At 33.5% G+C, this 12,066-nt stretch overlaps 1 protein-coding gene across 2 annotated transcripts in view; it reads right to left on the reverse strand.

Moving 5' to 3' along the window:
• Positions 1 to 5,857: 5,857 nt before the first annotated feature.
• LOC127846916 (uncharacterized) overlaps positions 5,858 to 12,066 on the reverse strand; it is a 24,175-nt gene continuing 17,966 nt past the window's right edge. For both annotated transcript variants that reach the window (XM_052378321.1, XM_052378320.1), the window contains exons 11-12: positions 9,569 to 9,728; positions 5,858 to 5,992 (exon numbers count right to left, since the gene is read on the reverse strand). In XM_052378321.1, the coding sequence (XP_052234281.1) occupies positions 9,573 to 9,728 (156 nt within the window). In that variant the 3' untranslated portion in view covers positions 5,858 to 5,992; positions 9,569 to 9,572. The remainder of the gene's footprint in view (positions 5,993 to 9,568; positions 9,729 to 12,066) is intronic.

Below are 12,066 nucleotides of genomic sequence, written 5' to 3' on the forward strand. Positions count from 1 at the left end.
GTCCTCTGACTTTGGTAGTTCATCGTATGAACAATCATTGTCATCTTGAATGACCTGTTCTAGCTCCTTTGACTTTCTAACAGCATCATTTATAGTCAGACTAGAAGAACAAACTAAGTCAGGCTTTCCATGCTGATGAATAAAGGATACCTCTGGCCATACTTTTTCTAACAACCTTTTCAAATTGGAACTTTTATAAGAGTTTGCATCATTTGAACATCCTTCTGATTCAGCAATTTCAACAAAACGTTTTTTTAATGTAGGAAAGAAGAAAACCTTTTTATCAACAACAATAGAATGCTCAAATTCATTTTTAACTTTCTCAGCTATGATTGTGTATGAAATTGTTTGATTTTTAGAAGTGGCCTTATTAAGTGTCAGCCCGGAAAATGCATAGGTATTACACTGGTAATATTTAGTCAAACAACCTTTTTTTCTATGATATCGAGCCTCGATGGCTACAAGATCACCATTTGGAACACTTGCCAATCTGTCAATAATAGCTACATCATTTATTGCAGTAGCAATATCTAACACTTTGCGATATATAGAGTTCGAGTCTGAAGATATAGAAGTTTCAACTAGCGACCAACTTCTGCTAAAACCTCTTGACGTATTGTCCCTATGAAGGCTGCACTTTTCGCCACAAATGAAGCACTGTGATTTCCAATCAAAGTTCTCAGTAGTGGACCTCGTCTTAAAAGGTGTTCTTGTATTTTCCTTGTCATCCATTGTTGAGTCAACTAAGCATCATATTGGCCTAAAAAACAGAAATACATATGAAATCCTTTTCAGAAAAAAGAGAATTTAAAATGAAATAAATTTTCTACTTCAAATGATCATATTTGAGAGAAATCATAATATGATATTTATGAATATCATTATATTTGCTATACCAGCATCAAATTACTTGATACATGTAGTTCTATTTTAACTATGAATACATGTTCCTATATAAAAGTTCTGTCAGGTATTTAAATTAATGATTTTTTTGAGATATCAATTCTTGGCAAAACCTACTAAATGTAATTAAGAATGTAATATAGTTAAAACTGTAAAATTAAGATGTTCATTTATTGTAGTTTATAAAACATTTAATTAATTAGACAACATCAATTATCTTCATTTAGATCATCATATTAATGTGCGATGAAATAGTGACCCTTGAATATTATTATCATCATCATTATTATCATTATTATTATTATCATCAGTATTTTTATTTCTTTTAATGGTAACACTTACTGGTGTATTCATAATGCAGAGAAGGATCACCACATGGTTGTCATATATCTTCACTACTCTCCTCTGCTTCACATTTCTGAAGCAAAAAAATCATCTTTGTTATTGTAAATGACTTTTCATAATAATTATTACTTGCCTGCGTTCTCATTTTAAGTACATAAAAAAAAATATATATATATATATATATATATATATATATATATCGAACTATTTAGTATACACAAAACTCTTTAATAACTTACTGTAATAATGGATCAACAGAATTAAAATTAAAATACATACTTTTTTAACTTTGCAGTCATAGTAGATATGTAAGCTCTCTTTCCAGATGTAGCAATATTTTCTTCCCTAGAGACTGCGTCATTCACTAAGCTGATGAAGTTCTGTTGTTTAACCTATTTATATATTCCAAACAATAGTTAAGAATAGGCAGAAATTCACATTTCTAAGGCATACACAATAATTCATCAACAGAAAACAATTGTTTTTCAAATAAGTTAATTAACAAGATAATAAAAGGTGTGACAGAAAATGTCCGCTTACTAGTACCTATCCGAGTACTACTCAAGTTTTGGAAAAAAAATATATTAGCACCCCTCTTATTTAATAAACAAGACAGTGAAGATTTCAGATAAGGGTTTCAAATTTTCAAGAACACTACTTATGCATATATTCAAACGGATTTTAGTAAATATCTGTGATGAATAACATCAATGACATTGCAGACAAATTTACTTGTGATGACTGATGGTGTTTGAAAAAATGTTTTATTTATTAAAACCTTTAAGCATATCATGTTGTTATGATTCAAACAATAAATAAACATGTAAAATACTTACCAAATTAGATGTACATGGAAATGAAAACTGTGAAAATAACAAAAAAAGTTTGACATTGATGTCTGCTAATTTTAACTTGTATGGAAAATTTATTTCAAAGGGGAGTAACTCAAAACATGTTTAGTAACTAAAATCAACTAATTCTTTATATTATTATAGTTGTCACAGCTTTCAGAGTTTAAAGTTGACTCAGTTGATAAAAATGGTATATAATTTCATTAAAATGTATAACGTATTAATGGTATAAAATAATTATTTAAGTTTTAGTCTATGAATTAACACACTGTATCAAATGAAAGTACAGTTACAATCACTCCATCAATTAAACTATTATTTAATGATATCTGGATCGTATTCTTGACCATAAAAGTTTACTTTTTCGTTTGTTTTAAAGGATATTAATATACTTATTGATTTTACCTGATTTTAAATATATTTTAATAAAAAACTTGATAGTTATACATTAAGATAATAGACTTTGCCCCCAAAATTGGAGCATTTTTTGCTGATTTTCAGTAAAATTTGAACAAAAATGCATTCCACTACATGGTAATAGGTAAGTAAAGCATTTAAGATACACCACCTTTAAGATACACCACCTTTTCATTTAATGTTGATTTAGAAGGTAGATAGCAATTTTCCGCACATAAAATGGAAGTTGTAATGTATACCGTGAGTAAGACCATTTCGGCGGCCATCTTGGACGCCATCTTGGATTTTGAAGCTCTCCAGCACTTTTCGAAAAAATGAAATCTCATACCATAATCTACAGACCCAGACGAACATTTGCATATATAAAACTCTTTGTTTATGATCAGTGGCCAGTTACTCCCCTAAATATGCGACTTATGTGTGCCTGTTTGCAGCACTAATATTGCGTGTGGCGTGTATAGTTTGTCTTCAATAATTTGATTTAAACGACAACTCCTAAACCGCTTGCGATGAATTTTAAAACTTAACTGAATGTTCAATCAATGATCGTGTTTCAAATTGATACTATTTTACAGGTCTTCTGCACATATAGGTCACCAGAATATATTTTAAAATTTAAAAGTCCAAAAAAAAAAATTCGTCGCGTATGATAATTGTAATGTTTCAATATATCTTTAAATCGTTATTGATTATGGCCCAAACAATGTATTTGTCCTTTATAAAGTTTGCCCCTGGTGTCAAAACTGATATTACATGACATGATTTATGTAGAAGTACAGAACGGTGCAAAGAAAAACTATAAAAAAAATCTCTGTTACGGTAAGTGCAGAATTGTATATGTGATGTCATATTCTTGCAAAGTAAAAACATTTTAAGATCTCATAAACCAAATGTCATACACAGTTCGTTTTTCCTATAAGGCATAAAAATGATGAAAAATGATAAAATCATGGTCCTCCCCAAAGTTTAAGTATGATCATATTACACTCCTGAGGTTAAAACTGGCCATGCGCTTGGCGTCACATTGTTTAAAACTGGCCATGCGCTTGGCGTCACATTGTTTAAATACTCTTATATATGTGCTCGAAGATGACAAAATAGTCATTATAATTATAATCGTAATATGCTAATGTTTGACTCCCCGTTTCTTATAAATGACATGCCTACAAAAAGAAGTTCCCAGAGTGAGAGGGACCAATTAAACATCGCACGTGACAGAGTGACGTATAATATAAAGTAACATGATGTCGTCGGAAACAGATGGATCTATAGATAAGTGATGGAGGACAGCGTGAACATGTTAGATCATTGCATAAAAGATCGGATCATTGTATTATAATATTGAATTTGTTAAATACATGCCTGCGACCTAAAGAAATGTTACACATTAGCTTGATAGTACTGCTTACTGTATATGCTATGCAAATGTATACCATGTTTGTTCATGAAGTACAATATGTTTGAACTAAAAGAGCAGATCTGGTGTTTACCTTAGAGGCTGCAGTTTCCCACCTTAACACTTCCCAACTTACTCGTCTTGCGCTTGTTTCAGTGTATTTGATGCATCAAAACGGGCTCTTAACGACCCAATGTCGTCTCCTGTATTTTGCACAATCCTCACGGCCGTTAATCACGCGCGCCACCTCTTTTTGAATTTCATTAATAAATGAGCCAATGCTTCTTCCGAGATGGCGCTCAGGCCCGGATGTTTTGAAATTAACGTATAAGTTTACATGGTGATTATGTTTTATATGTTTTTTTCAACACATTTTGCATTATTTTTAAAAATCGACCAATTTAGTGCGATTCAGCAATTATAAATTCATTCAAAGATGTACAGAATCATACAATCACAACCCATTTTGAAACGTGAGGACCTTTATAAGTTGTGGCATGGTAGAATTCGTAAAACCAAATCGATGTGTATCAGTGCCAAAATAAAACTGTAAACATGTATTTTGCCTAAGTGGCATGCAAATTCCCAGCCAATTTAATCGCTTATTACATAAAACGATTGCTTTGAACCTATACAAATTAATGCGTGCACAAAAACAGCGGCGTATGGCCGATCTAATGGATAAATTTGCATTGTTCAAAAAGAGATGGAGCCAATGCCAAGGAGGTGGCGCTTAGATTAGAAGGTGACGCCAATGCACGTGTTTAGCTTTTTTTAAAGTAAAATATGTAATGTTATGGTTTCTAGTGTGTTAACAGGACATACATTGTTTTTTGTAAGTTTGAGTTTTGCACATTTGAGTCGCGTGCGTTTTTAATAAGAAAAAAAAGTTTTCTACTAATGTCTTGATGATTTAAACGTTCGTCTTTATAAGATAACAACAATTAGCAAGTATTAAAAAATGACGGAAAATGACCGACGATCTTTCTTTTTTCGAGATGAAAAAAACAACATATGAGCTTAATTAAGATTCGTTGACCTTGGCCTTGTAGTAAATTAAGCATTTCGATTAAGGGACACAAATCATCGTTTCAATAAGAAGTATTATCTTATATTTATTTCGTGAATTATAGCACTGTTTACAAATATTGCTGTCGATGAATTAATTTGATAATGTTGAATATTAAGTTATTGTTTTTATTGAGTATTGCACATTTTCGGTATTTATCATACAATATGTTTTATTCATGTTGGTTACTTGTTAATTGAGTTGATCACTTACATATTTAAAAACTACATCTTATTTATAAAATGTGTTTATGTTCTTTCAAGATTTGGGCCTTCGTATGAACGTTAAAAAATAAACGCGTGATTAACGGCCGTGATCCTTCGGAACGCAATTGACGAGTCTTCTGTTTTGATATGCCTTATGTGAGCCCCTAAAAGCCCATAGACACTACTCATTTCATTCAACGTAATGTTAACTAGTTGCATTATACCGTTCAGTCCAGGTCCCGTTCAGAAATTTAAATAAATAAATATATATATATATAATTTTTTTTGTTTGTTACGGCTCTTATTAATTCGTAGTCATGCATCATTTCAATAGATGCCAAAAAATACATTAGATATTAACAAATAAATAAATATATATATGTTATTGGTAGAGATATTTGATTTCACAGGAAATTTTGATGCGTCATTTTCAAATTAAGTTTACATTTCCCTAAGATGTGCGAATACCAGGCGTAGACTATCTTAACCCGCAATTTCTTAGAATATAATAACAACTAAGAAATCATTTTTTGAAAACATATAATAAACCTATTATGCGCGTGGTATTAAGAAATTTATCTATAAAATAAATAGTGTCGTGGCCGTTCACAACTAAGTTAGACTGTACAAGAACATTTCGCTAGAACATTGGGGAATAATCAACCAGTGGTTTTGTCTAGTCGAACGTTTTAATTTTCATGAAATAAATAGTATCTAGAAACAGGACTCAGCTATTTGTTTTTATTCAGCATCATATCAGCTTATTCAGTGATCAACCCAGTCTAGGTTGTCCCAACCTCGTCACCTGAAAGTAAAGTCATTCATTATATACACACACAACTATCAAGTGAGCGTTGTTTATCGGTCCAAAACAGCGAATAGAAGTTCACTGCTGCATCACGATTAAACCATGGTTTAAAAATATAAACGAATCAAAACCATAAAAAGTTGCCCAACTGACCAAAAAAAAATTCTATCATACGGACTTTAATGAGAAAAAAATATTTGTAAATATTCAAGTCGTGAGATGAAACAATTATCGTTATGAAATACAGTCGCAACCCAATGGCTCGAACTCGTCGGGACCGGCAACAATAGTTCGAGCCATCCGAAACTCGAGCAATCCGATTTCTTATAAACTTTTGTTTACGAACAAGTCCAATCTCTTGCACGACGGTTACATTATATTCACCTCTGTGTTGGACTCAGAACGGACTATTGTTATGAAAGCGTCTCATTTATGTCATGATCATTCCAAGCGTTCATCATTGAGGTTACAGAATACTAAACAATCTCTTGCACGACGGTTACATTGCATTCAACGCATTAAAGAAAACCATCTCATACCATGATATCTTATATCAGTCTTAATTCATTATTATAAAATTGATATGGTTTTTTTATGTTAAGAAACCAACATACATACACACTCAAAAAAAATATGTTCAATTGTTTACATTTGTGAAGTGCGTGGAATGATTCCATCTGCGTAAATGGGCAAAAAATTAGTTCCAAGGAGTTGCATTAAAACTCGCAAGTTTTTGCACGATTTATCGTACATTTAAAAGTCATATTTCTTAATTTAATGCATGCGATCTTAAATATTCAATCAAATATACGTTGAATGCGTTTGTTCGGTTTTATCTATTTTATAGACAAAATGGAGGGCTGAGCCTTTCGCAGAGTTGTATGTGAGAGCAAGGAACGACAACTCTGCGTGGAGATTGGAACAAGTCTGCAGTACATTTTCACCTCCAGTTGAAGAGTACACATATTGCTTAAACTCCATTCTACTTTTCACTACTTACTGCGTTTGTATTTATAAGTCAATAAAAAACAAATATATACTTAATACTTTAATTTACGAATATTTAAAAAAAGTTATAAATACAATTAACAAATAGCATTTAGTAAATATCAGCACGTTTTAGCGTAGCACATTTTGAAGTAACACATAGCACTAAAGATGAAACATACATCAGCACTAAATACACATTATTTCATACGAGACAGCACTACAATCCTTTATTTATTTATATTTTTTGAAGAATGGCATTATGTCCGTCTGTGTTGAGTTCCGTAGCTGTCGTCGAGAAACGAAGCTTTTTAGCGATTTAGCCGTTGCAGCCATTATGATACAGCAGCTACAACAACGCCAACTCTTATACAACATTTCATCTTTTACTCAAATCAATTAACGATTGGGTCGATGACATGTTAGCAAACAGGTGTTAAATCAATAATTGCGTGCCTTTAATCAAGCGGTAATAATCGATTTACAGTTTATGCGACCGATGTTAAATCAATTTGTGCGTGCCTTAAATCAAGCGGTCCTAATCGAATAACACTTTTTGGGGCCGAAGCGAGTTCGAGCCATCCGAACAAAAGAACGTGTGAAACCCGTAGCCGGGACTGTGAAAACAGTTCGAGCCATCCGATGATTCGAGCCAAGCGAGTTCGAGCCATCCGACAACATTTTATATGAATATATAGGCATACACAATCGGTGATTTGATGCGAGTTCGAGCCAACCGGAACTTCGAGCCAAGCGAGTTCGAGCCATCGAGTTTCGACTGTACTTAAATAAAATTTTGCTGATGCAAAAGCGTATTGATTTAAGTCTGAAAAGTTCCGACAGTTAAGTTAACAGAAGGAAGTATTATAGAAGATTGTGTAAGTTGGATTGATTCACTGAATAGAACCCCTCATTGAGGGACCAGATGTGCTCTGGTAGGGTCCTACAATGCCTAGTTTGATCTTTTTGCATATGACACCCCACGAGAATCTGTTGAAGAATACTTCTGCGTACGGAGCATCGGGCTCTCCTCAGCTGAAATAGATACGGTGCTGAGATCGACAATCGCGAAGTATGCCCGCGGAAAAGCTAAAAAAGATTCAATGTGTTATACAGAACCAATTAACTGAATGGAATGCACAATGTTGGGACCAAGAATTCTTGGAATTCAACATTTATGAACTCTGCTTAAGGAATGGTTAGAATTTGTTAGTAGTTCATGGTTCACCATAAATCGTTTGAACTTATGATCTACAAGTATTTTGCTCACCTTACCAAGCAATACCTGATTTTACTATTGCCGTTGCAGGAGTCATCTCATTAGAGTGACCATTCTAATACTTGATTTTACTATTGCCGCTGTAGGAGTCATCTCTACTTGATTTTACTATTGCCGTTGCAGGAGTCATTTCTACTTGATTTTACTATTGCCGTTGCAGGAGTCATCTCATTAGAGTGGCAATACTTAATTTTACTATTGCCGTTGCAGAAGTCATCTCATTCGAGTGGCAATACTTGATTTTACTATTGCCGTTGCAGGAATCATCTTATTAGAGTGGCCATTCTAACACTACTTGATTTTACTATTGCCGTCGCAGGAGTCATCTCATTAGAGTGGCCATTCTAACACTACTTGATTTTACTATTGCCGTTGCAGGAGTCATCTCATTAGAGTGGCCATTCTAACACTACTTGATTTTACTATTGCTGTTGCAGGAGTCATCTCATTAGAGTGGCCATTCTAACACTCCTTGATTTTACTATTGCCGTTGCAGGAGTAATCTCATTAGAGTGGCCATTCTAACACTACTTGATTTTACTATTGCCGTTGCAGGATTCATCTCATTAGAGTGGCCGTTCTAACACTACTTGATTTTACTATTGCTGTTGCAGGAGTCATCTCATTATATTGACCATTCTAACCCTACTTGATTTTACTATTGCCGTTGCAGGAGTCATCTCATTAGAGTGGCCATTCTAACACTACTTGATTTTACTATTGCCGTTGCATGAGTCATCTCATTTGAGTGGCCATTCTAACACTACTTGATTTTATTATTGCCGTTGCAGGAGTCAATTCATTAGAGTGGCCATTCTAACACGAAAGCAAAGCGAACGTACACGTCGTATCAATTTCCAGATTCGTTAGGGATCCGGACTGGAGAAGAGTACCCTTTTACAAGGAAGTTATTAAGCTCGGCCATTAAGACGCTACACTACTTTAAGAAGAGACATCAGATTACGGTATTTAATTAAAATCAAATACACTGAATGGACTGTCCCAAGTAGAGACTATGCGTTCCTTAAACTAGGCATTTAAAGTAGGTTGACTAGGCATTTCAAGTAGGTTGACTTTGCATTTAAAGAAGGTTGACTAGGCCTTTAAAGTACCTTGACTAGGCATTGCAAGTAGGCTGACTAGGCTTTTAAAGTAGGTTGTATGCATTTGAAGTAGGTTTAATATGCATTTAAAGTAGGTTGACTAGGCATTTCAAGTAGGTTGACTAGGCATGTTACGTAGGTTGACAAGGCATTTAAAGTAGGTTGACTAGGCATTTAAAGTCGGGTGTTGCTATCGATTCTTACGTTGTTAGTGCACAGTAGTAGTTTTTGAGTCTCCACCAACACTATTGCTGGCTCTGCACGTGTAGTTGCCATTGTGGACGCTTGGCCGATAGTCAAAGATGATACCAAAGGAGTGCTTCATGTTGAATGGAAGATTAGTGATATCGTGTGGACCGGAAGTCTGAAAGTTAAACCAGTAATATGATTTACGTGTCTGCAATTGGTATCAGTTAAAATGGGTTTATATGCCTGCAAGTAAAACCAGTTTAACGATAAGGTGAAACTTGTTTAATGGTTTCATTAACCATGTTAAAGGATTATGTAAACTCAGTAAAATGATTTAAGGAAACCATTCATGGACGATTAAGTTGAAGACAACAAAAAATAAGTGATAATAATGTCAAAAAATGAATTAAAACCAGTCAAAGGAGTTATTGAGAAAGACGGGAAAAGTTGTAAGTATGCTTTAATAGATAGAGTCGGTTAACATGAATGTAATGGGATAAATGTAATCGAGTCGGGATTATACGTATCTAAAGGGTAAACACGGTTTAAAAAACATAGTTCGTAATTAGGAGCAGGCGGGTTTGGTACAAGGAGCATTTTTTGGAATTAGGGGTAGCTGTTGATACATTTGTTAAGCCCATAACTTCTTTCAGAATGCAATGAAATCGTTCTATATATGAAAAATCTATTTCAAAATTGTTCTCATGAGAACAACGTCGTACTTCCAACGTTGCCCGAAGCCAAACTCGCGTTTGCTCGTAAATTTTCGGATATCGTCGCGGGAAATTCACATGGAATGTATTGTGAACAAAATTATAAAAACCAGCAGTTTGTATCTCTTTTATTCAATGCTTCTATAAGACACATAGCGTGGATAATTTTGCTATTGCTATAAGGAACACTGATTTTTTATGTGTAACCTCATGCTCTTTAACGAAAGGTATGGTTATGCGAAATGCTCACTTTATGTTCGAATACAATTATTAAATAAGGATTGTGATGAGTATACTGTGGGCTTAATATAAAACAGGCACCGGGAGCGAAATGGCAAGTTGTACATGAAATGACATTGTTACTACCGTGTTAAGTTGTGTGAACAGTGTTCAACGAGAAACATACGATCTGTAGTTTAACATTTAGCGCTAGGTATTTTTTGTTCAGCGTAAATCATTGTTTGTGAATAAATACGAAAACGATAATGCGTCAAATCGATTTTTCATCTAAAAGCACAACAACTTACATTCAAAAATTAAATAAAAATAACGAACACGGTTTAGATAGCGTGTGTTCTCTTTTTCATTTAAGTACGTAAATATGTGTAGGCCATTTGACTAATTGATGTCATATTGGTTCATATTTGCGTCATGGACCTCTTGAAAACAAATGTTATATGGATCGAGTCGTTATATAATATGGGACGAAACGTTAAGGGGGCTAGTCGTGACATTATCAAATATTTATATCACAGTCTATGCATCTGAACTTGTTAAGTTGCTTTTACTTTTAAATAGACACGTTTGGAAAAAAAGTAATTGTAAAATTTAACTTTATTAAAATGAAAACTATTAAATAATTTTTGTTCATATAACTATTCTATGAACCAAAATGTTCAAGTTTGGTGTGTGCTTGATGGACAGAATGTAAATAATTCAAACATGACGCTTTGTACGCTTTGAGGTCATAACGTATCATACAGATTCTTTGTTCGCGCGACCGGGGTTTGCTCCTGTAGTGGAAGGGAAAGACCGCCAATATTATTTATCACCAGAAATGATGCACGTGTTGAATATTCAGCTCATTTGTTTAACAGAGAATTTTTAAAATGAAACATTTTATTATCTGGTTTGTACAATTGTAAATTGTAAAATGTTGTATGTTCCGATTCTACAAAATATTTAAATGTTTAAAAACAAATGTGTAACTTCTTAAACTACAGATCTGAAAATAAAGATAGTGCATAACAAAGTCTACATCTTCATATACCTAATATTGTAATGATAATAATAAATAAAAGATAATAGATCCATATGAAAGTAAGTTGATGACAAACTACATTTTGTACATTAGCATGTTGAATATTTTCTAAGTTGTACGATCGGTTTTAGTAATCTGCTAAAAGTCAGCATCTAACAAGTGTACACTATACAATTATACAGAATACATGTTGACAAATAACAATTCTACATTTTACAACGCATTTTCAAGTCAACTGGTATTAGGGTACAAATTGTCATTAGTAGCAGCCACAGGTGTTCGGCGCGTGGCCAAGTCACTTAAAGACTATCAATATGTCATAAAACAGCATTTTTTTATAAATTTGACCAAAATATTTGTCTGATATAATATACATATACAAGGTAGGTATCTCTTGACACAGGAAAATCACCTTCATCAACATTTTTAAGCCATTAAGTGCCTAAATGGCGGTCGATTTTCGTAAACTAAACGAGAGATACCCACCTTGTGTATATATATATATCATTGAATCATTGTTTACATTTACATTTCCCGTA

The sequence above is a fragment of the Dreissena polymorpha genome, chromosome 10 (assembly GCF_020536995.1).
Source record: "Dreissena polymorpha isolate Duluth1 chromosome 10, UMN_Dpol_1.0, whole genome shotgun sequence".
Taxonomy (NCBI): domain Eukaryota; kingdom Metazoa; phylum Mollusca; class Bivalvia; order Myida; family Dreissenidae; genus Dreissena; species Dreissena polymorpha.